We start from the raw sequence: 26,768 nt of genomic DNA, 5'->3' as shown, positions 1-26,768 counted from the left end.
GGGAATAAAGAGGGAGAGAAAAAGTCAGAAATGGCTGGGGAAGGGGAAGGAATGCAATTAAAAAGTAAGAAACCGGCGGTTTTGCTACACTCCTAGCCCTTGGCAAAGCTCAGACGAAACATGCATGATCAGGCACTATTGGAACCTGCTCTTACCCAGATAGTTCTGACCCAAATTGCCAGTTCAAACTCAAATGCAATATAAGCACATTGGTCGCAATTTAAATCCAAGCCCAGGAGCTGGCTACTAAAAATCTCCATTCACTCGGTGTTTCTGTTCAGCTCCTCACTTGTTGTTCTCAGGCTTGGTGGTGTCTCAGTTAGTCATCTGGCAACAGCTGTCTCACAGCATGGATCTTTCCCTTTAGTCTCCAGGGCCAGACTACCTGCCCTGGCTCAAGACTTGGGTTTATAGGTCTGCCAGGCCCTGTCCTGTTCCGGTCAGGAGACTCCCTGGGTTGGCTGCAGGTGCTTCCTGATTTAACCTACTGGCTTAACACCAGGGTAGCTTACTGCTGCTGGTCATAGTATCTTGTCCCTCTTGCAGGGCTCTAGCTTATTGTAGGTCCCCAATGATATGAAAGATTGTAGATATTCATAGGTAAATCCCTGGGGACCTGCTCTCGGGAAGGCTACTCATTTTGAACTGCCAATCTGAAGGCTCTTCTGGCTGCCCTTTAACCCTTAAAGTAACAGGAACCTTAGGCTCCCTGTTGTACCCACAAACAGTAGAAGGTAGAAATAAATGCACAGGCATATCACTGTGTGGCCTACCAGCATTAATTTATCTGTTCTAAGCCTCCTTATTGTTGGTATTTTAGGTAGAGAAACTCTTTTCACTCATTATCTTTGGGTAATTATATTTATAAAAATAAGATGGTATAGTTCACCTTTTTTCATTTAATTGTATAATTATATCTCCTTTTGAAAGAGGGACTAGGAACTATATGTACAATATTAACTGTAGACTCAGATTTTACTGAGAAAGGAACCAAAAGTTCACTATAAAGTTTCCTTTCTGGCTGGTGGGGTCTATTATAAGGCTTACTTGTTAGTTCCTTTAAAAATACTGGAAATGTATGTGAGGAAAATTTATGTTACCTGAAAAATTTCTGGGAATTATCTGAACCTTGGACCAAAAATCCTAATAAGAATAATGTTGCTTTTATGAGCCGCGATAAGAAAATATCCTATCCATAAGGATTAAATACTCTTAGCTATATACTTTGGTCATTGTTTACTAAAGCTGTCCTTTCTCTATGTTAAAAAGACTAGTAGCAAATACAACAAATGAATTACCATTTAAATTGTAATATTTCAGAGCCTTTTCACTCTGGCAAAGTTACCAGTCTTGCTTGCCCATTGATCAGCAACTTGAACAGCTGCTGCTTTAACTTTTTGTACCTTTAAAATTGCTTAAAGACCTATTTTGTCCCCTGCTACCTATAGTGAACTAGGAAAGACTTGGCACTTTGTATCCTATCTGTCTGTAGGTCTGTCCTTAAATTATGAGTTCCTTGAAGTAAGGGAATCATACTTGAATATTCGGAAAGTACATTCATAAATAGGGACCAACTTAAAATGCAGCAAGACAAAGGGTTTTTTGTGTTTTGCTTGTGGGACGCAGAGCCAATTTTTGCAGGCATTTCATGGTGGCCCCACCCCTCAGTGCTGATTGGTGGAGAAGTCCCAGCAGGGGAAGGAGGGACAGCCGCCATCTTTGCCACCCTTTGTGCCACTGCACCAACTGGCGCCTTCGCCTCCTGGCAGCAAGGACCACTGGCTCCCACTGGGAATTAAGTAGGTCTCTCTATATATAAACAATGAATAATCTTAAGGGAGAAATGAGTTCCCCAAATTCCAGGAAAGAAGATTGTAAGAGTGTTGCTGAGCTTGTTGAAAAGGTTTTCCATCCCTTCAAACCAGTTTTGCTTGGGGCAATTCTGCACCAAAGTCTGGTTGATGGTCTTAATCTGCCGCTCTCTCTGTCAAGTATGCTCCTGACGGATGAGGGTTCTAGTGCTGACAGTCACCATGGCAGTAGTACCGTGTTACTAGCTGCAGGTTTTTATACAGAAATAAAATGGATATGCGATACAAAAAGTTAAATAATACATACTATTTTTGCATTTGATACTGACCAATTCTTGCTATAACGGAAAATGTTCCATTTTAGAGAAAAGATAAAGGAAAAAATAGTAATTGTGACTAAGAACTGAGATATTTAAGATTGCACTCATGTACTATATTTAGCTTGAGAAGTATCTTGACTAATCTTCCATTATGATTATTATAAAATATCTACATCTGCTTCACTTTCTCTGTATCAATTTTACATTTAAAACTTGATATAATTTGCTACTGTGTAGTAGAGTTGAATTGCAGTCCAGAATGGAATTTACAGTTTTTGCTGAAGTGAGTGAAATTTGATATAAGATTCTAAGAAAAGCTACTTATAGACCAATTGCAGTATAATCATATCACTTTAAATTCATGTGAGAAATTGTTACGGTTATCTTAAATGTAGTGGTATAAAACTATTTCTTGGGTTTCTAGAATAAAATGCTGATATTATGTTAAGAATTACTTTCATTCAATGCTTAGACTGCTTATATAAAATAAATATGAGAGGTAGATTTGATTAACACCTTGATTATCTGAAATGAAAGCCTTCAAGATGAAAGTCAAACCCCAAATGTTCATATGATAGATTTGATTCTATATATTTATTTCATTTTTAAAGACTGACTTATGAATCCAAGTCAGTGCAATTAAAAATCTACCATTCTGGCAAAAATGTGTGTTTTTCCTGGGCTGTATGGGAGGGGGACTATGGTAACTGAGCTTATTGTATCAAGGGCAAGAGGAAATAGAAGTTTCAGACTTTTTTTCAGGATCTAGCACATATTAGATGAAAAATCTGGAGGCAATGCAGATATCCTGCATGGCACAGCTGCAAGGGGAGTAGATAAATATAGCAAGGCTTTACAGCCTTCAGAATAGATCCGGCTCCCATTAAAATCCATTGAAAGATTACCATTGACTTCACATTGATTTGCACTGGTCTTCCTAGACAGGGAGAACTCCCCACCGAACAAAATGAAGGAATAGGCAATCTGAGATTTAGATCTGGAGAGATGCATTTGGCTTTCTTGTGGCCTGCAGTAGTAGTATTCTGCAAAATTTACAAAGCATCCATATTCTGTGGGGCTGCAAAACCTTGACCAAGACAAACCTCAGAGGTTGGGGAAGTAAAAGTTTCTGTGCAAAAAGAACAATTGGGTCCTATCCTTTTTTAAGCTCTTTAAGAGTGGTTACAGAGAAGAATGTAATTTAGCTGCCTTCTGTTCCTCAACTTCATCAGAAACAGGATCTTGTCTCTTGTGAGCTATTTCCTTCTAGTTAGGTAAACAAACTTTATAGATAAAATGTAGAGAACAAATGAAAGATGTAAGGTTACCCATGTGGTAAACTCTTCTCCTTATGGCATCCAGGCAATCCTAAAGTCACAGAAGAATGTAAGTAAAGAAGATATTTTGCCATGAGTAAAGGCTTTCTTCAAATTAGCTCTCCTTGTATATACTAGGCTTTCTTCAAATTAGCTCTCCTTGTATATACTTTCATTCTTGTTGTATATGTTTACTTCATCATACTGATTGAAAGAGACACGTATGTGTTCATGAGATCCATCATTAAAATAGCTTCATTAACCCATCATTGCAAAATCTCTGAAAATGAAAATGGGTTCAAATGAATAAAGTATTAAAATCATAAGAGAACCCATGTTTCTCACATTTTCATGTATGTTTAAAAATTAATTGTAATAGCAATAGTGGCTTCTGCTCTGATTGTGTGCGTGTGTGTATGTATCAGCATTTGGTCTTTTGAAAGTGTTTTAAGCCTCAGGCAACAACAGGGTGCGATGATAGTTCTTGTACAGGAGAATGCTTTGAAGGTAACATCTGTAGATCTTGTTGAGATCATTTTTACATGAAACGTAGAGACCTTAGATTAGCTAAGTGTAATATTTGTATTAGCCCCCCAAAGGAGAAAATATAGGCTAGAAAATGATGTGCTTGTGTACAGATGTAGACCTTCAGACAAGCATACGCACACTACCTGATCATCTATTATACCATTTTACAACTTTATCATTCTTGAAGTCATTAGGGAAGAATAGTGCAAAAGAATGGCGCATTAGTGACTTAGTATAGACATACTAGATAGCAAATAAAAGTTCTGTCAACACTTGGCATATCTATCTAAGATAATTTTTAGGTCGCCTTTATAATAAAGCAAATTTATTTTTTGACATTTAAGAAATAACATTTAGTAAATTTGGAGCCATAACAACACATAGGTGTCTAAATACCATTAAGGTTTTTAAGGCGTCCAAATACCAATAAAAAAAAAATCCTTCCCTATGGAGAGCTACTCCCAATGTGAACCAAATAGAACAGTAATATGTGTATTTTCATGAAGTTATGTATTGAATACAGTGAGTTTTATAGACTATGCACTTCTTACAGGATGTGAAAGTAGCTGTTATTTAAGATCATTAAACATTCTTCTCATTACTGTTCCCCAAACTATAATGGTATCATACTTGGCAAAGTATCATTCAGTCATTGCTTTTGGACATGAAATTCACTGAAGAAAGATTTCATATTAAAGAGTTTGGCTGGAATTGAGAAGAAGATAACATTATTTATTTCTTGTTGAATTGGTTGTAGATCACCAGGGATCCAGGTTTTTTGTTTCCTATGGGAAAATGGAAAAAACATGGATTTTCCCTTTTGAGCAAGAAAAACTTGGATTTTTCATTTTAACAGAGAAAAATGTGGCCCAGTGTGTGGGACCCAGCATGGCTAAGAAAAGCAGGGCAGGGCAGGGAAGCTCCTTGCTGCTGGGAGCCCTGTGCCACCCTGATGAAGCGCCCCTGGCCCACCTGGCAACATCAGGGATGGCAGTGTGGGGTTGTGCCCATCACTGCTCCTGGGAGGGCAGGAGCTTGGTGCAGGCCTCGCAATGGCATGGAGATTCTCTGCTCAGCCACACTCTGCCCTGCTGTGCTGGATCCCGTGCACTGGGCCGTGGGGGGATGGGCAGCAGGGTGGGGATCACTAAACCTGCTGTGGGCAGCCTGCACCCCTCTCCTGCAGGCTCTGCTTTGGCCATGCTACCCATGGGGAGAGAAGGACCTGGGCTGTGCACTCCACTCCACTGCAGCAGCCGGTACATTCTGTGGGTGGCAGCCAGGGCTCAAGTGCTGCAGTGGGGGACCAGAGACTGCTGTCACAGGTCCCTGGACCTGGAGCCCTGGCAGCTGGGGGTCCTCTCTGGCAGGATTGGGGTGGGGGAGGAGGGGGGCTGTGGGTGGGAAGTGAGGGGCACCAGCAGGGTTGGGGGTTTGTGGCTTGGAAGTGAAGGGTATGGACCTGCATCCTGGTGAGTGAAGAGGGCAGGGGGAGCTCTGATTTTGTGTGATAAAACACCAAAATCAAATAACAAAATGTTTAGGTATTTAGAATTTATTTTATTGTAGTGATTGAGGCACTGGTAGTCTTCCAGGTTGCTTTAAAATTGTAGATATATCAATAAAACATTGTGTTCAGTTGATATCCATATATAGTGGTGTTTCATTTTAATCATGGATTTTGGGGGGGTTTTAATCAAAGGATTTGCAATTTTTAAACAGAAAAAACCAAGATCCCTGCAGATCACTGACAAAATTGTAGCTGTAGGTTATGTAATGTGAGGGGAAACGTGTCCTATTGAATTCAATATCAAAACTTTAAGTGGTTTCTGATTTTGGATCAGTTGAGGAGTTAAGTTGAAGATGTACCTAAGAAAAACCCGTATGTGGGAAACTTTGAATTTGAGGCATGGAATGAACATCTTTTGGACAAAAATTGAAAGACCAGCACTTGGTACGAACTGTAAACTTTCACAAAGTTCTTTGAAGACTCCCATTGGAACTTGGTGAGCAGATGCAAATAGGAAATTAACTTACCATATTTCATAGTGGACAGGTTGTTGCAGTGTAGAAGTCAACCCCATTTTTCTGATCCAAAAAGTTAGATTGAGTTATACATTGGATCTACATAATTCCTAACTTTTTGGATCAGAAATATGGGGTCAACCTATACCAGCGCCTGTGTGCCCTCACTGTGGGCCAGGCCCCCAGGGGGTCGACACGTCACAGTACTGCTCGCCAGGGCCAGGGCCGGGCTTGGTGTTCAGCTGGGTGGGCCAGGAAGCACCTCTCACAGAGTTTGGGGCCATGCCAGCTGAGTCCTGAGCCTGGCTCTATTGTCTGTAAGTGGTGCTGCATGGGCTGCGCCAGCTGAGTGCTAAGCCCGGCCCTGTCCCCTGCAAGTAGCACTTGGCTGGCACAGCCCATCCCCGGTGAGCGCACTATGGAGATGCTTCTCAACCAGGCACTGAGCCTGACCCTGTCCCTGGAGATCAGTGCTGCATGGGCCACACCAATTAAGCATTGAGTCCAGTGCCACTCGCAAGGGATGGGACTGGGCTTGATGCTTGGCACTCAGCCAACTACTGTCTCCATCATGTGCTCACAGGGGATGAGACCCCGCCAGCTGAGCAACGCCGATTTGCAGGGGATGAGACCAGACTCAGCGGCTGGCTGAGTAGCATCTCCACAAGTGTGATTGCAGGGGATGGGACTTCGCCAGCTGAGTGCCAAGCTCAGTGGCCAGCCAAGCAGGGTCTCCATAATGATGGTAAGGCCTGCGGGTCTTGATACAGTGTATAAGTCGAGGTTGAATTTTAAGAGTTAAAAATTGGGCTTCAAAACTTAACTTATACACTGTGAAATATGGTACTTGCTTATTTTATACTTATAACAGGTCTCACAGAGTTAAAACTAAAACTCTATTGCACAGTACCTTATTGGATCTCTGATCTCTGAAGGTAAACTGCTGTATAGGCTTTAGAAATTGGGAAAGTATGATCAAATCCTTCATCTGTAATAAAACCAATAAATCTTCCATCCTGAAATTCCCTGATGAGCTACTATGGCTGGTCTACTTGTTACACTTATAACCCAGCGTATTACTGTAATTTACACACTGTTTTATTTTTTCAGATGTACAGAAATTTTAGGGATCCTGAATAGCTGCAGAATCTAGGTCACCATTTAAGATTCACTCAAGATGGATTGACTTTATTTGATATTCAGGATTTTTTTAAAAAATGGACAGGAATCTGGACGGGAATTGGACTTGGGATTTACAATGTTATAGAAAATTAAGTAACTGCTAACGGAGGTGGAGTTAATTTAGCCTTATACCATGATACTAATAGCTGAATTATTCTGCTAAAATAAAAGACAATTATTTTCAGCATTTAACTGTAGTGTTTAATTATTTAATATTTAACTGGCAGTGGGTGTGGCAGGCCAGTAGGGGGCGCTCCTGCGTTGAGCCGCCCACCTCCCTGCGCCCGACCACCTTCCAGACTCCGAATGCCTCCCTAGGGGCGCCTTATGCTTGGCCGACCCCTCTCCCGGAGCACACTCGCTAGCCTGGCGGTAACATCGCCGCCACCACCCCGAGAAGGGACTGACTCAGTCCTGTGTCCTCGGGGAAACACAGGCCTAATAGTCCGACGGGTACTCGACCCGGTACAGGCACTTGGGGCACTTCCCCAAGTCAAGGGGGCAAAAAGCAAAGTCTCCCTTAGTCCGCAGACCTAAGGGGTCTCTGAGGCGTAATTTAGACCCACCCCTCAATAAGTCTCCCACACTAGTCAAAAAGGAGAACTTTATTGATTACAGGGGGTAGGGTAAACTAGGATACAGGGTTGAGCAATATCTTAGAAATTCTAGAGAGCAAACAGTGTGGCTGAGGTAGCCTTTTGATTACGCATCTGTTACTGCCAGCTAAATATCTAATCCGATTGAGTAGCTTACTCACAAGCATCTTTCAGAGTTTTCCAGTTTCCCCTCTGGAGTCTTGGGGTGAGAGAGAGAGCTAGGTCCAGATGGTAAGGCTTTTTTGTCTCCCCTGCTTTGTTGCTGCTTCACCTCATGGCTGAAGAGAGAAGAGCGAGCCTCCTCCCCCTCCCAACCTACATAGCCCCTGTGACCTCATTCACCTGGTCCAGTGGAGGTCAGCCCCAGTTGGCTGTCAGCCAACCAGTTTATAACACATCACCTGTTACCGGGCAGGTTCCAGCTCCCCAGGTAGAAACCCCCCACCCAGGTCATTGATGCCAGTCAGGTAGGCAGAGGGAGCAGGTTTCCGCCCTCCCTCAGGAATGCAGCCAGTTCAAGTTACCTAAAGAGACCGGCCAGGGTGTGGTCCCCTCCGTGCTGACCCACCCTAATCAAATGGTTGCTGCTCAGAGATTTTAGTCACAGTGTCACAGGGCAGAGATTTTGGGGAGAAACAAGGTGGCTTTCTGCCACAGTGGGTACTTACTTTTTCAGGGTACAGTGCTGCTACGATACATGATCCATGGCAGTTAGAATGCTGCCATGCCTAAAATGAAGGCTTTACTTAGAAAATTAGATGGATGGAGGACAAGTGCTGCTATATTAGTTTGTGTTACTGTTAAATTAACTGAGACAGTAAATTGCCCCTTAAAATAGGAACAAATAATATTTAGTTCATTGTTTTCTGTAGAGTTTAATACCTTTGATTAGGACACGTGTTCATAGATAATGCTAGTTGATCAAAACCTGTTCCCATTCCCCCCCATTTTGTTGCCAGAATAATTTTACAGTATCCTGTGTTGTTTGACGTAATCAGGCTGAAGTAGCATTAGTCCAGCTTCTCATCTTTTAATTACAGACAATTTATTGTCTATGCTGTCCCACTTTCTGCATGGCTCCCCACCAGCTAGCTAGACTTAGCAATCTCCATTAATTTAATTTGGCATTTCATTCAATCAGACAGGCTGTGAACATGATGAATTTTTTTTTTTAAATAACACAATGCTCATTCTTAATTGATGTCCTTATCAGACATTGTATTTGCCAGAGCTGTAATTATTGGTCAGGCAGCAAAATCAAATCTGCCCAAATGCAGTGAAGATGTTCTCGGGTGGAATTATTAAGATACAGTATTTAGACCTGCAAAGTAATTTAGTTCTGGTCTATAATTACATCTTTTGGGATCATTATCTTTCTTTTTACTCATAAGGATAGTGTAACCTCTCAGGAATTAATTTGCCAAAAATGAAGATAGACCTAAGAATTTTGCCATAGTAATATACATTTGTGCAAGCAGATATTTTTCTGTAGGAGATAATTGTGTTTGTTGACATAAAATGATTTAATTAATGGTCTGATAAATATGGTTTGTGACAACATTCCTGAGATTCAGAGGGCCAGCAAATGCATTTGGCCGAGTTATTTTTTTCGAAAGTAATAAATAAGGAACACAAATAATGCAACTTGGGTGTTTAATTAAATTGTAAATGCGGAAGAATACTTGCACCTACAAAATGGGCATCATTTGCACAAGTCATTCATTGATAGTAGGGCACAGTCTTGTCACTTACTCATTAACCCAATGAGGATTTGGCCTAAAGAGGCCACTCCAAGAAACCATTAAATATTTAGTCTTATAGATTTATTTTAAATCTTTATTTTTAATAATTGTGTCTTGGATCCTGCCCTATACTCCCTAAGTGTATTTGCTTTACATGTACAAAGACTAAGGGCCAAAATCAAATATAATTCCCATGCTTTATTTTATTGTCAGCTGTTTCATTTTAGTTATTTTTTAAATCATATACTATGTTCTGTTTTAATCTTGTGTAAACTGGTAGAATGATTAATCTTATGGCATGCTTTTAGCAAAAATTATAAATTTTAAACTATAGAACTGTTTTATATAATTTTTATTATATTGTTTTAGCAAAAGCTGTAAATTATATTATAATAACTATGAAGGTACTAGTTCTGGTTTAATTTAAATCAGAATTCTGTGGATACAGAAAGTTTGTTATATTACAGACTTAAGGCACATCTTCCTCAAATTTACAGAATTTTAAGTGTAGAATTACAGGTTTTGCTTTCCAAGCAGGAGAGATGTGTCTTGTTCCAACTCATAGTATGTTCTGTTAATATGATATCAGTGCTGTATTCATTGTTGTGTCAAACTTGGTGTGGTTTTCCCTTTACGATACTTCCATGATGCTTATTATCATCACTAAGATTTGTTTTTGTTCTTTGTTGGAACAGTAGCTCTTTCTTTTGTTTTTGTTTCTAGTGATCACTTTATTAGTCTAGTTAATAATGGGAGTGTTGTGAATAATGTTTTTATTGTTAAAAGTAAAATTACTATGACTGTGTATACCATAGAAGCTGCAGTGTTAAAAAGGAATGCATACCGCTAAATCCTTGAGAACTCTTGAAGTTTTACTCATTTTTCTAAATTCAGATTACTCTTGCATCTCTCAATCTGCTCATTTTATGATAATGGAACCCATGTATTTTCCAAATAAAATTTGTACTCTAGCTTGGTATTTCTAAAGATGGAATAGGTTGCATTTCGTAACAATTATCTATTATTTGGAGTAAAATCCTGCCCTCATTAAAGTCAGTGGCAAAACTCCCATTATCTTTAATGGGGCCAATATTTTACCCTACATATCTAAGCTTCTTTCTCATCTCATCCGTAGTTAATCGTCTAAAAATCCCACTATTATTTTTTAAGTAAATTATTTTTTATCTCAAATCTGAATTTATAAAATATATGATATAGTGATACAACTGTGCAAGTACTGTCCTGTTTTCAGACATAGTATATGAAATTGTTTATAGGAGACAGCTTAAGTCTTTCTTGAAGTGGGTTTTGTTCATATAGTCACAACCTGTACAATAGCCCAAATACATCTGTGAGCTGTTTCTGGAAGTACTGTTAACATATGCAATTGGATTGTGATGTCCTTGCAACTGGATTTATGTGAATTATGAGTCTCAGCTTTCATTTGAAAAAGAAAGTTTCTAGTTTATGCTTGCAGTACCCAAAAGGTAAGCATGCCAGAAAAGTAAAAAAAACCCAAAACAAACAAACAAGAAGGGAACCAAATAAGCGCTATTATTCTTGTTTTTAAACTACTAATTTTAAACAAGTGCCATTATATCTGTAGGTGTTGGCTCATAACTTGTGAGCTGAGCTTGGCAATATTGGACAAGCAAAGGAGAAATGTTTAAAAAGGAGAAGGAGTTGCACATTATTTAAAGCCTGATCATTGCGTTGATTTCATTTAAACCATTAGGATGTGTGGCAGATCAGAAGAAACTTAACTTTACATGGAACGATTATCTTAAATGTAAAGTGTAGGCAAATTTAGTATTTCTCACCCAGGTTGTTCTGAGATTTTTTTCAAGGGTGCCATCGGGTGCCACACCATGTTAACACTGTTTGGTTTACAAACGTGATTCATAAGATATACCCAGAGATTTCAAACAGAAATCCATAGTTGTGGTCTTTCTGAGTTCTTTGCAATAGGAAAACTCTATAATTTTTATCTTGGCAAAAGAAGAGTGAAAATTTAGCTAGCATTTTTCAAGGGGTGCTTCAAGTCTGTCCAGAGATGCCTTGAACCTGAGAAGGTTGAAGTTAGATGTTTGGTGGCACACTACAGGCAGTCCTCGACTTATGACATTTCAAGTTATGACAGATGGCACTTAGGATGTTTATAAATTGACACTCTGTTTCAACTTTCTAACGTGGGTTTTGACTTTGCGGCACTGGATACAGCTGTGTCCAGCTGGTAAGTTTATTGTGGTGGACGGGGAGGGGAAAAGAAGGGGTGAAAGGGTGCAAATCAAGGCCCTTTGCAGTGAGGGAGGGAGTGGAGCTGGGATAGGGGCTGGGGCAAGCACTGCGGGGTGGGCAGGTGCAGGATGGAGCTGCAGCTCATCTGGGGGCCATGGAGGGGAGAGGGGGAAGGTGGCGCAGCTCCTGCTACTGTGCACTGGTCATCCGGGAGCTGCTTGTCCAGCAGCTCCCACTGCTGCTCGTGCCACTTCTCTAGGAAGGCATGGGCAGGGCGTGTGACCCCGGATCTCCACAGGGCGGGGTGGATGGGGCTGGGGCCTCGCTGGGCTGTGCTCCAGATGGGTGCCAGCAGTGCTGGGTGTGGGGGCTATGCCCTCCTGCCGCTTGCCCACCTGGGGCGTGGTGGGTATGGGATGGAGCCACTACACTGACTCCGGGCAAGTGGTGCGCAGCTCTGGCAGCTGTCTCATTTCCCTGCGTGCCCTCCACCCCCGGATGAGCCCATGCCAGCTCTGTCCAGTGTCCTAAAGAAACCAATTCACCATTTAGAACATTGTTACTATGGGAAAATTGGTTCCAAGTTATAATGGTTCAACTTGTGACACAAATGGTTCCTGAAAACTGCGTCTTAAGTGTGAGGACTGCCTGTATTGAAATACCCAGTAGAAATGACTAGGCTGTTTTGGATTACAATAATAGTGGGGGCTCTAAGAAACTTCTTATTCTCCAGAGCAGATGCTGACAGACAAACATATTTTAGTCATTGTCCCTAAAAGCTAAATTTCAGGGTGAAATCCTGACTCAGTTGAAGTAGGAAAATTCCCAGGCACTTTTATCAGGTGAGGCAAGTCCAGTAAAATAGAGTATCTCACGTTGTGTATCATTGAGAGAACATTGTATACTGCTGCAGGGAACTAAGATATGTGTTTTCATTAGTAGCTGTAGGTTGCTTTGAGATCTTCCTGTGAAAGGAACAATATGGTATAAAGTATTGCTGATCATTACTTCTGACTTGAGGAAGAGTGTTTTGTGCCCCAAGGCTTGTCTGACATCTTGAAACTATATAGTTAGTCTAGTAAAACTTATTACTAAACATCCTGTTTCTTGCATGTTTAACATGGCTGTTACAACCCTGCTACTATTACTCAGTAATTTGTAAAATACACCATGTAGACCAGCATGAACAGCAAGTTATAGGAACTACATACTAGAGTTAGATGCACTTCTAGACCAGCAGATGAAGTCATTAGGGGCTCCATATTGTAAATCCAATGGCAGGCTTTCGCCTGTAATTAGTACACCGGTTCTTAAGTATGGGTGTGGGAGTGGGTATGTGCATGTGCATGCGTGTGCCACTCCTCCCTGATATTTGTTAGTAGTTAGGTAAATGGTCTCCAGAAATGAATTGAGAAAGGTGTTGACTTCCGAAGGAATCATGTCACACACAACATTTTTCTCAAATTAAATATTTTACTAAAATAGAACAGAACACCTTGTTCTATTTAGAATGATTTATAACTGTTCCCAGCTGATCACAAAGTGTTTCTAAATTAAAAGCCATTAATTATAGCCTTATATAGATATAAAGATATGCAAGAAGTGCTTTGTAATTCCAGTTCTACACTTCAGGTGAGAGCTTTTTAAATTACTTGGACCATTGGAGCCACCTGCTTGACTAAATGCTGAGGGCCCTGTGTTTCAGTACTCATCAGTGCATTGCAGTGTTAACATTGTTACTGATTTTTCTCATCTCTCCAGGGCAAATACTAATTAATGGATACAATTCACAGCTGATTAGCTGTAGTTTCTTCAGTAATTACATTCGCATACTAACTGTTCAGAAGAGGATTTCTAACCCAGTTCTTATTTCACTCTAAGCTTAATTTGTTTTTTGAATTGTTTAGGTCCTTAAGATAATAACCATTTTATTTTCCTTTGTTGTAGGTACTATTAGATGATAAGTAAGTTTAATCTTAAAAATATTCACTGATAACGAGTTGTTTGTTTTAAATGGATTTCTAATTCATAGACTAAAAATTACATTTAAATAATGTTAAAGTTGTGATACACGCTGACAAAAGCTGAAATACGACAGGGGCTGACATAAGTGCCTCAAGTAATGTATAAAAGAAGCTGAAATACTCTAGCACAATAACAGCAAATTAACGATTCTGTTGTAACCTTCACTTCGATTGTGCATGTTTTGCTGTTTGCTTCTACAGTCTCAATAACACTTAAAAATAATTTTTAATCTGTGATTTTCCTTTTGCTTTAATTTAACAACATAAAATGGAGAAAAATGTTTTGTCAATCAGCTTCTGTAGACTGATGTGTAGACTGATATGAAGAGCAAAACAATATACAATTTTTTAAGCATATGCAGTCAAATCCAGTTCCACTGAGAGCAGGTGCAACCTCAGGGCCATTATGTTAATTGATAGCAGGGTTGAATTTGGACCCACATATTTACCCAGTATATTCTATTAGAACCATTCTGGTCTATTGTACATTTCTACATGTAGGTATTATTTGAAAAAGTGACTTTTTGTTATCATAGAGGAGAACAGCTCCTTTGGAGCCATTAGAGTTTTTCATGTAAATCCTTCTTAGTTCTCGGCTCACTGACATGAGAAAATCTATCATGTCAATCTGACTGCTGTGCATAAGTACTAAGTCTGTGTGCTAAAATCCACACACAATCTTGTCTGGAAAAAAATTACGAATGTGTTGTAGCTGACATTAGAACTAAACCCCTAGGTGAATGTTATATCTATATCACCTCTAGCCATACATATAGATACAGTTATGAGATGATACATGTATGAAGTAAACAGAAGTTTTGCTTACACCGTATTATAGACTAAATTTTTCATTGTGTTCTGTTTTTACATGCACACTCTAATGTCATATATTGCAGTAGGAACCCAACCTTGTAATACTTCAAATTGAAGATGTTATATTTTCATCCCTCTTTCCCCAGTTTCCCTTCATTCTTTCTGCTGCTTTTTTCCTTCCACATGCAAGGAAGGCCCTGATCCAGTGTCTGGTGAAAGCAAAACAAAGGCACTCAGTTGCAAGAACCATGTGTTAATTCCTATCTTCTTTCCTCCAGCCTGTCTTCCAATTGATTTTAGGAGTACAGGTTCTTGAGACTCTCAGGGAAATTAGCCCTTTGAAAGAGCTACTCTTCTGTCACACTTCTGTTCTCTGGTGCTGCAAAATATGGCCTGAAATGTCTTTTCCCCCAGGACTTGCAAGTGGGAAGCCTGGGCAAAATTAGGGTGGAATGGAAGTTCCCTCTAAGCAGGGATTTGTTTATCTTTGGCAACCCTGCATGATGCTCCTTTCAAAAGGAAAAAAATGTGGGGGTAACTGAAAATGTGTGATGCCCCATCCTCATACATTGTAGAGCTGCATACAGTAGAAAAATACCTTGTTTTCTATTTTTAAAAATAAAAATGCGCTTTAAAGATTTCCAAATAAAATGCACCCAACATTTTCTGAGACAACAATAGCACCAAACAAAGATTTATATTTGAGTTATAAAACTTAGAAAATAGGAGTTTAGGGAGAAATGCAGATGCAACCTTAATGATAGTGGTGTGAGCTGGAGATTTTAATGACAATGAATGAAAAATTAATGTGGTGTTCAGAGATTTCAACAATCTCTCTTTTTTAATTCTTGCCCACAAAGCTGTGTTAGGTATTAAATATTTAAGTTTACAAGAACACTAATGAACATGGATATGGCCGTAAGTGTGGCACAGGGACTTCTACCTTATTTGCTACCCTTTATTATACTTTTCACAGTTTGCCTGATAATAAATCAGAAACATGATTTATGTGGCTTAATGTTTCATCTGGCAACACAACTATACCAAAGGTATCTATTCTTCAAAAGCAGAGCTTATTAAACACCCTTGTGCAGTGGGAATATGTGTAAAGATAGTTCCTAGTCTACCTGTTTTTCCTACAAACATCTGACTAATGCCATTTAAGGGAGCTATGGACACAAATTACTAATTAGCCAAATGCTGGTAGTATCTTCTTTTCCATACTGGTCTCTAAATGTTTCTGTAACTCAGTTAAATAACATCAAGAGTTTGGAGGAGAGGGTTTTAGGGAAAGAAATACCTATGAGGATCCTCTGATTTATTCACGTGTGAAAAGTTGCCCCTCAGTGAGCACATATACACATGCAATTAATGCATCTGAATTTTCTGCGCAGAAAATTCATACTCATTAAAGTGCTCTCCAGCACATGTCTATACATGCACTCTCATCAGGTGCAAATTGAGCCTGACAGTAGCAGCCCAATTCAGGGCTGCTTCTGCCCTGCTCTGCTCCCCTGCAGCAGCCCTGAGTAGGGAGGGCATGGCAGCAAGGAAGTGAGCTGTCCTGGCTGGGAGGCAGATGCCTGGTAGCCAGGACAGCTCACCCAGCCTCATGGAGCTCAGGATGGGTCCCAGTCTCCATGTGGCTGGCAGGCACCTCTTACCGAGCCAAGAAGCTCTCTCTGTCCCTGTGGCCCCCATTGCCTAGGCTGACTGGCAGCAATTTCCTCCCAGTCAGTGTCTACACATGCAATACAGAGATTAGAAAAGGGAGCATTAGACTAATATACTGCACAGTAATTGCTGCGCATGTGTAGACAGTGATGCTTTATTGTGTATTAGATTAGTAAATGCACCCAATGAGATGGTCTGTTGCTCCCACTTCAGTTTTGGTTAATTTCCTGCTGTCTGTTAGAGATCCAGCATCTCTGCAATAATCCTGGTCTCCAACCTAATCTCCTGACATTTCAGGCCTCACTGGCAGTGGGAGTCTTCACTGGAATGAGACATGAGCAAATATTTTTTAGTTTTTGTGGGGAAGATGAGATGATAATGATAGACTGAAAAAAGGTGGCAGGTTTCCTCGCCTTTCTTTTTTTAGCCCATCTCTAATTTGAATCGCACTACTAAGAATTCACTTGGTCATGGCTCCCCACAGGACCTTGTAAGTGGGTGAGAAAGTCTCTGAAAAAAATATAATAGTGTGGGGTTGAATTATTACCTGTTTTAGAAATGGACCCATGAAGTGCTTTTCAAAGGGCTTGGTAGCCCTTGGACTGTGCTGGGAGTTGCAGTATTTTTCTAGGATGTTGATAGGATAAAGTATATTTGGACCATATAATCATAAAGGTGTATCATGGCACTTACTAAAATCCCAATATCTGTTTTTCTTTTAGTTTGCAAACAATAACAACTACATGAACATGGCGGAGGCGAATAATGCATTTCTTACTGCAAATGAGGTAGATGTTTTTCTTTTTATCTATGGTCATATTCTGCTGCTTGCTTTGATAATTTAACAGACTTTCAACGGATGAAGAGTGAAGTGCTGAATTTGTATGTGTTTTATGGAGCACAGAATAAAGACTTTAATGAGAAAGAAAATAACCTGACAGCTCTCCATTACTAGTCAATTTAGCTGTCCATAAGGCTGTTACTTACATAGCATGTCAATAGAAACAAATCTGCTTTATGTATGAAAAAAATTATAAACAGAAGGAAAGAAATAAAAGGCACAGTAGGTGTACAATCTGAAAGCAAGCCTAGTACTAGTCATTAGTAGCTAATGGGCTAATTTTGATCATAGATACAAACATTTTAATTTGGATTCTTCACTCATACAAAAAAACTGAATTTTTTCTACATCTGTACATCTGCAGTGTTTGTTGTGGGAATACATTTTCAGCTAGGGATTGGACAGGTTTAGGAACAAGCCTTGGGGCTGAATGATAAAGGCTGACTGGGGCAAAGATGTGGTACATATGGTCTCTTCCTTTGAAAGGTGGCAGCAGGGAAAGGGTGTGTCAACCATTGTGCTCCTATAGTAGCTTTTACAACACCTTTTGACAGCCAGTTTATCAGTGCTCTGGTATTGATATCAATATCAGTGCTCTGGTATTGATATTAATATCAGTGCTCTGGTACTGATATCAGCTATGGCTGGAGCTGCTTTTTGGGCATCCCTGGAAAACCAAAGGGTGGAGGTATAAAAATTGCAAGATATATTGCCTAATAAAATGTGGATGTATGAATATAGACAAGGAGAGAGAACTGGAATGAGCAGTAAGCAGTACTAAATATGTGCATAAGGTGTATGTCGTAAATTATTTTCCAAGCTCAAGGAAAGGTTTAAAAACTGAATAGCCTTGCGTTTAGACATTGGAGGTGGTGATTGTCATGAATGTTCTTGTAACGGTTAAAAAAAATCTTCACTTAAAAAATAGTTAACAATAAATATAAAGGTTAGAATTAAAAGTAGTATTTTATTAATTGTTTTTTATAATAACCACCATCTCTTTTACCCAACAAGCTTGCTTAGATAAGGGAATATTGTTTGGCACTGTCTCCAGTGTTATTTGTGATAATGAACACAAACCCCATCTGTAATGACAACATGATGTTTCATTCTGTAGAATTTCTTTCCTACATTTGAATCAAACATTGATGAAAGCTCTGCTGCCAGCAGCTGTTCAGAGACAATTTAATTCCAGCTGTGATAATTCACCGTGTCAGACATTGGCTGTTATATGTTGATACAACAGTTCTCCAGATTTGCATTTTTATCAAAAGGAACAAATGTTTTGAACATTTCAGTACAGATGGCATTTAACCATGCACCCACACTTAAAAAAACATGCAAGAGAGAAATACTGAAAAGTTAATAACTTCTAAAAAATATGATAAACCCATAAATGTTATACCATCTTGGTCATAACAGCATCTTTCTGCAATACCAAATTTCATACTATTCAGTCCCTTTCTACAAGCTGAATAGCCCAGTGATATGGATTAAGACTACTTCACTAAAGGACATTATTTCCTCTTTCGATTACATATATTTTGTCCTCATCCTTGGATCATTTATACATTGTGTTTAAAGCTATACTTGTTGGAGCAATTATACTGTGAGATGTATTTTCATGTTTTAAAAATGTTAAAGTATTCATCAATTTACTTATGACTATAACTTACTGCAAGTGAAAGAGATGTACTATATCATTAAGACTGTTTCTTGAAAAAAGTTCAATTATTACACAACTGTTATATTTATACATCTCTACCAGATTTACTCTTTTAGATGGGGAAGGAAGTCATATTCTTACAATTACCACCACCTTAAAAATATGACTCTTAAAGAGACTTTGAGAGCTAGACTAATAATATTGATTTTACTGAATACTTTTGCTTGGAAAAAATTAAGAATATGATGAAGTGTTAATATTTGCATTATTGTGTGAACCTAATGTTGGAATGAAATATTTAATTATTTGGTTTTGTATTTAAATGACTTTGTATTTAAATTTTAGCCTATATTTAATTATTTGGTTTTGTATTTAAATGAGAGGATTTGGACCAGGGGCACTGCAGAACTAGAAGACCATTTAAGTCCTGTAAATTATGCCCTAACAATGTAATCACCAGAACCACCTTCAGGTTCAGAATCTACATGTTTGCTTTATGTTTTCGGTCTCTGTGTCATGATTACCATGACCATTTTTAAAGCACCTTAAATATTTATTGAAATAATATTTCAAGTGTTAATTACAGTGGTAATGAAAACAGCCAAATGCCACATATCAAGAATGAGTGTTTATCCGTATTGTTAATGTGATATGTTAGATTTCATTAAGCAGTAATGGGGTAGCAAATGAGTCACAAATTACAGTTGCATCTGTTACTAGACCACATTAGTGCCAAAATAACTGCAAATGCAGCCATAGGGTTATGTTCATTAGCCAACCACTTCTCATCACCAATCCATCCTTTGTGTTTGTGAACTCAGGGTTCCACAGTAAGAAAATTTACACCTTTTGTAATACAGCAATGAAAGTCAAATGTCTCCCTAATGCAGGACTAGCTTTCAAAGCTAGAATTAAGTTGCAGTATTCTGTATCAAGTGAGACCACAAGAGTCTCAGTTCACTTTCACTGTACTCATGCAGACTGTAGCAGGCGGGGACCTCATCATTTCTGGTGTGAGACCAATAATGACAGCTGACAGGTTCTATATGCAAGCAAAGGTTTTTCTTGTGTTTCAGTTTCCATTTTCTCTTGAGCAGTTATTAATTTATATCATCATTAACAGTTTGAAGGATGACAGTTTACAGCAGTTAATGAGATCTTTCAATGAACATATCATTTTTAAATTAACTGGCATTAAGTCACTCTTTCAAACAACATAAATAATACATAAAACAGTTCCCCCCACCATCAACTGGAATTTTGAATTAATACAAACAAATCCCAGAGCAGTGTTGCATGTCCAAAGCAAGACAGAGTGCCTGTTTTAAGATTGCCAACTGCCCTGCCTGATCAAAACAGTCCTGATTTGGGTACATTTAAAATGCCCTAATTTCAATCACTGACTTTCCATTATTAAGTAGCAGCGGACCTGAAATAATATATGAAAGTTCATTTAGCTCATGAGAAATTTGAATAAGTGTAGTTCATTTGTTTTCCAACTAAAGTCAGCAGTGTTGAAGCCAGATACAGACTGTACTTGAATAAAGATTATCTTAGACAGACGCTTACAAACACAGGCACAAACCCTGAAGATAACTGGCAGTAAGTGTTCTGCTCAAGGCATCTTAACAGGTGTTTACTTCATAACAAACCTACTGTTCAAACAAAGCTGGCTTGCTTCAGAAAACATTGGATGCTACTGTAATCACCATCACGGCTGTAAATATCAGTCCTCTAAATAATAACCCTTATGTAAAGAGTCAGTATATTTCATGGATGGAATACAAAAGATATCAAAACCAGATACATATGACTTAATATTATTAGTTATAAAAAAAAGAGAAACAAAAGATGAGCAATGTGTAGTATTGAATTAATGTTGTGTATATGCTACGAAATTGTCAGTATTTTATGAAGCATGAGAATAATGTAAGCTGTTTGTGCTGTTTCACTAACATATCAATAAAGTGGCAATTTGTTATACGGCCAAATCCAATGTAGCTGATGTTCAGACTAACAACAAAGACAGATGTTGCTAATTAAGTACGCATTAAAAAACTGTTAATACTGATACTCCATTAAAACCATATGATAATGAGACTTAAATCTTTAATCAGAATGATCCACAAAACCCTTTGGTATATGAAACTTGTAAAAAAATTATTTAGAACATTTTAATTTAAGATCTAAATAATACAGAACATAGAGAATGTAGAGAATTATTTTGCATTGCAAGGCCAAAACTATCTGGAGTGGTGTACTTTACTGTCCTTGTTTTCTTTTCTTTTCTGTTAGCAGACATTCCATACTCCAAGCCTCGGTGATGAAGAGTTTGAGATTCCACCAATTACACCCCCTCCTGAGTCAGACCCCACACTGGGAATGGCAGACATCTTGTTACCATTTCAGGGACTAGGTGAACAGTTGTCTGCACAAGGAAATGAATTTACACCCCAGTTTCCTCCACAGAGCTTGGATCTTCCTTCTATTACAATATCTCGAAATCTTGTGGAACAAGATGGCGTAGTCCACACCAATGGATTACATATGGTAGGCATGCTTCTTTATATCCTTCAGTGCTTAAAACAAGGGTCAAAACAAAGGAAGGCATATTTTTTAATAAATGTATATTCAATGACTTCTGAAAATGGCATTAAGGTTTAATATTCTGTGGCCAGCCCTAACACTTGCCAATAGTAGCTAATGTTATTTCTGTCTATATGTGATGACAAGTACCTCAGTATTACACTGCAAATAATGAGATACCATTATTTAGCTCCCTAAGGCAACTGACAAATATTTAAGGGTAGCTATTGGTGGATTCAGAAGAGTAAGATATCTTATTGCTGCATGTAAACAGATCTCTTGCAGTAAGTACCCTAGTAATACTGGGAATGTAACAATTTGCATTTTTGGACTGGGCTTTGAAAGTGAGGAAATTCTGTACCAATAATTGCTGGGGAAATTCATGAGAGTCAAACAGGTTGAGGATACAATTTATGCGGAAAGTAACACCCAGTTCAGGACTAGGAGGTAGTGGTTCTACCATTTTAATAATTCCTTTTTTGTTGGTTAGGGTAAGCTATAGATTTTTAAGGGAACCACTTGTTTGTATTTCAAGTGCCAGATAAACGTCTGGCCTTGAACAGGTGTTCATTTCTAGCATTGGAATTTTTTTCAGAAATTTGCACCTCTAGAAATCACTCAGAGAGGGAAAGGGAGTGGTACAAGCATTCAGCGTGCAGTGGCCCACTTTCACTTGCTCTCAGGTAGACTGGAGTAGCAGGGTAAAGCTCCCTACCACTTCCCAGACCAGGGATCCCCAGTCTAGGGAGCCAGCAGGGAGCAGCTGCTCCTTCACAATGGTGCAAAACAACAGATGTGTATGGGCATTTGTACATACGCTAAAGTGCCCTGTGCTGTGGAGCATGCATTTGTATAAATGGTGAGAGGTGCATCAGCGCTGCAAAAATGGTGGTGGTGTGCTTTTGAGTTAAAACACATCGAAGGTGTTAGTTCAAAAGCGCACCGCTGCCATTTTCTGCACTCTAATGCACATTTTGCTGCGTATACAACTGCATGCAACACAGTGCAGTGCGCATCATCTCGCATGTGGAACAGACTCGATTAATCTGTGTTGCAGCATGAAAAGGTATGTGTATAAATGCCCTATGTGGCCACTAGCTTGAGAGTACTGAAGGATGATTTTCAAACATGATGCTGGGAATGATGTAAAAGTGGAAGGAAAACAAATATGCAGTATACTGGTAATAAAAGAGGTATTTCCTTACTCTGTGCATCCCAGAGGGTAAATCTTTAAAAGCAGTCATTTAAGTTTGTTTTTAGCTTTGTCATTGTGCTTGGGAATGCAGGGTTTAATTGTCCTGTGGGGATCAGTGTGCATATTCACTGCTTTTTGTATATGAGGATAGTAAAAGCTGTAGCAGAAGAGAAGTAGGAGAAGTGTTTAGAGAGTCCATTTGTTAATTCTCTTTTTCTTAGCATCCACTATCTACCACCATTAGATATAGGATACTGGGCTAGATGGAGCCATGATCTGACCTATTTTAACATTTCCTGTATTTTTATATGGAAATGGGGCTTGTGATAGTTTGTGCCCTGGGCCTTCTGGAGAGCTTGTCTGAGTGATATGGGTGGGCCAGGGAGATGGTTTCTAGGGCTGTGAAAGCTTTGGTAGCCTATTTGATTCAGAGGAGATTCGGCTCAATTTGTGGGATGAATCTCCGAATCCAAATTGAATCGGGAGACCCATTAAAAGGTCTGAACTGAATCAGAAGATTCTGAATGGATTTGGAAGCCTCTGAATAAATTCGGAGATTCAGGCAGTCCCCACTTGCTGCTGCAGGGAGCTGGACCCAGGCTCTGTGCCAGTAAGTAGCGGGGTAGGGCTGGAGGAGGGGGGAGGGGACCATGGTGGGACCCCTACCCAGCCTTATCTCCTGCTGGCTCCCTTAGCCTCCCTGGTATTGCATGCTGTCCGGGAGCTGGGGCCGCTCAGGTTGAGCGGTGTTGGGCTTCGGGTGACTGCTGGAGCTGCCCCAGCTCTGGGACAGTGTGTGGGGCCCTGCCAAGCTGCGCTGCACCCGTGCAATATGACAGCTGCCACGTGGGTGCCAGATGGCAGGAGGGGCAATCCTTGCTGCCCCTGCTGTATGGGGGGGCTCTGCCACGAGCCCCCAGAGGCCCCAATAGCTGCTGTTGCAGCTGGTGAGTGTAGGGCCTTTATTTTTTTTTAAGTACCACTATGGTGGGGGCTGGAGAGTGGGTGGGGGGTGGGTCCCCACTCACCGCTGCCATACTCCAGCTGCCAATACTGCTGCTGCCACCTGTTTGACTCAGAGGAGATTTGACAACCAAGTACATATGTGAATCCGAATCAGCCAAATCAAATTGGGACAGTGATTCGAATCACTGAATCGAATCACTGTCTCTTTGAATTGGCCAAATCCAAAGCCAGATCGAATATTTGCTGCTTTGCACAGGCCTACTGGTTACTTCATTAATCCTAATAGCCATCCCATTGATAATGTAATACAGTCTTAGTTTGCATTTTCTACAGCGTTTCCTCAGAATTTGGAGCTCTTACCTTTATCTTAATGCCACTGGGAAAGCAAAAGAAGGGAATATGTATAGTGTGGAAAACGAGAAGAAGCCAGGGAAAATGAAAGCTGCCCTTGGTTCTAGTTGGGTCTTACTTTCATTGAGGCAGGGACTAAAACTATTAATTTTGTCCAATAAATATTAAATCCAAGGCAGTCAGCCAACTTCACAAGGACTCTTGGAGAAGGATCTGGGCATTAGAGCACTTCGCTGGGAAGCAAGCGTTTCAAGTTCAACTCCCTTCTGGGTGTCAGGAATCTAGAATTTAGGTCTCCTGTTCCTTAGGCTAGTACCCTAAGTACTAGGCTAAAACACAAGAAAGCCGTTGTCTTTTTTGCTTTTAGCGGGTATACGCCTAGAACAATTTTGTTTCTCCACAAGGTAAAACTGTGTAAGTGCAGAAACTGCAGATCTGTGGCTGGATATGTGCCATTTAGGTGCATAGAGGGTTTAGGCATCTGCATGTTTGTATGTATGTGTGTTCATATATGTGTAAACTCAATACAAACCCTGTCTTTTGAGGCATGAGAAAAAGTATTTTGGGCTACATATCACATATGTACATGTAGGCATTATTCTGTCAGCACTATCAGTTGAATTGTTGAAGGAGCAGATTTTGGCTTTTAGTTTGCATTTTTCCTATGTTGTGATTCTGCCATGAGTAATGACAATGGATGCTTCCCTTTAGATGAAGGAAGGAACCTGCTGTAGTTGAATGCCCTCTTCCTCACCCGCTTCCACCTCCATTGCATTAGTGCTTCTGTGAACTTCATTGATGACAGACTCATTTCTGTATGGGCTGAGGTGGAGGCTTACAGAAGCACAGACCTTCCCCTGTCAGTAGTCTTCTGATACTTCTTGTACAGACTTCCACTCTAATCCCTACCCTCTGCTCGTACCGGGAGAACCTGTGATAGCACAACCTTAGTGGTCATATGCAGTGGGCCCCAAAGTCTGATAGTGAGGAGCTGTGCCAGGGGATTGTTAATGTTACCCTCAGGATCATCCCATGTGAGTTTTACTGTGTGGAAGGGGATCAGCAATTGCCATTTGTTTAAGCAGTTGAGGTTCCCCCCCCACCCCCGCTTTCACTTAAATCACTCTTCAACCCTACTTATAAATGGTTGATCACTACAGGATCTAGAAATAGATAAATGCATAATGGAGGGTCACCACATAGGTCTCTAAAAGATCCTTTTGCTCTGTCTGCTTTTCAGATGTCTTTTTCACTTCTAAGCCAAATTCCAAAAATTGACAATGAAAACAGTACATCACATTTTATACCGAAAACGTGCACTTTATTAAACTGGTAAATATTTATTAACAATATTAGAATTCATCTTTAAATTAGACATTTCATAAATTACCTTGTCTTGAAGCTCTAAAAATTTTTATTGCAGCAATAAAAAAATGTAAAGGAGGCATTTTGACTATGAAACTTAATTTCATGGTCAATTGAATTTACTATATCTGTAAGAACTAAAGATGGGGCAATAAAATAATTATGATATCCGTGTATACTTACAGAATATTCTTGTGCAGTGGTGTTGGAATAGTCTTATTTAAATGCTTTATTAATAGCCTATTGCTAATCACTAAAGCAGACAGTTTTCTAGATACTGAAAAACAAATAGCTTCATTAAATGAATATATGCTGTTAAAATAATTTAATATGAACCCTATCAAGTTTATTGGTCCTTTTCTGAAGTATTAGAGATCTTACTGTAGGTGATATTTAATTTAGCTAGATATAGACTTGCTCTCTTGAAAAGTCCAGTAGAATTTCACCTTGAAGAAATGTCATCCGATTTTAAATCACAAATGTTGAAAAAATAAAATGTGCTTGGACAGAATTATGATTAATACAGTGTGTCTTTGGCTTTGTTCTATGTACTACCTGACATGTTCACCTATAAACTTGAATGCAGAAACGCCAGAGGCATGGTTAAAAATAGGTTATGTCAAGGTTCTCCTCCGTCTCCCTTAGGGTACAGAGTTGGCTAGCTACATAATAATACTTCTGCAAGCTCTTCAGATATTTCCCATAGGAAAGCCACAAAAATAATAAATAATACTTTACATTATATTTTTGATTTATTATTACTTATATTCTTCAATTCTTCCAGTGTGCAAGCAAGATGTTTATTACCAGAATAAATGTGCTGTAGCAGTTATTAAAAGATTGTATTGATGGACTAACAAAGGCTTATACTATTAACAGTAAGATAATTTATGATGTAGTGGAACTGATTTCCTATCCGGCCACATTGGTTATACTATAGAAAGAGTGACAATTTGTCACGTTGCTGATTAGCTTCATTATTATTGGCAACAAACATGACACATTTATCTTGGTTAAATGCATGCTATTACATTTAAAAACAGACAGAAGCAACAAAAAGAGAAGATAAAAGGAGTGCGGTATGATTAACATGCACATTTTAATAACATGCAAATAAAATCCTAGTATTCAAAAATAAATTACTGAAAATGGTATGTTGATGTTCATTCCAAAGAGTAGCCTTTATTTACATGTTGCAGATACTATACTTATATATATATATCTTAATATAAATGAGTAGAAATCAGTATTCTTGCAAGAACGTTTTCTGTCGAGGCTCTCATGTTTGTTTAGAAGATCATCTAAAAATTATTTTAATCTACAAAATACGGCAATTCTATAAAACTACAACTTGTGCTCCTAAGGGTTCCTTTTTTTTACACCTCTCTATAATCTGCCCAGCCTGCTGAGTAGCATTGACATCAGTAGTACATCAATTTCAGAAAGTGGATTATTTTTACTAGACAGCTATTGTGACATATTGGGTCAGTCATAAATGAAAGATATTCATGCAAGCATGCAATACTTGT

At 39.2% G+C, this 26,768-nt stretch overlaps 1 protein-coding gene across 2 annotated transcripts in view; it reads left to right on the top strand.

Annotated features, from left to right (window-relative positions):
• Window positions 1-26,768, top strand: part of TOX3 (TOX high mobility group box family member 3) — a 106,958-nt gene that overhangs the window by 57,785 nt on the left and 22,405 nt on the right. The window contains exons 2-3 of one of the 2 annotated variants that reach the window (XM_090063444.1): window positions 16,992-17,057; window positions 21,075-21,326. In XM_090063444.1, coding sequence (XP_089919570.1) covers window positions 16,992-17,057; window positions 21,075-21,326 — 318 coding nt within the window. Of the gene's footprint in view, window positions 1-16,991; window positions 17,058-21,071; window positions 21,327-26,768 lie in introns of both variants that reach the window. The other variant, XM_090063443.1, reaches the window with a different exon arrangement.

The sequence above is a fragment of the Crocodylus siamensis genome, chromosome 9 (assembly GCF_052110815.1).
Source record: "Crocodylus siamensis isolate JL-2025a chromosome 9, ASM5211081v1, whole genome shotgun sequence".
Taxonomy (NCBI): Eukaryota; Metazoa; Chordata; order Crocodylia; family Crocodylidae; genus Crocodylus; species Crocodylus siamensis.
Note: the sequence above shows the minus strand (reverse complement) of the source record. Positions and strands in the feature narration are given on the sequence as shown.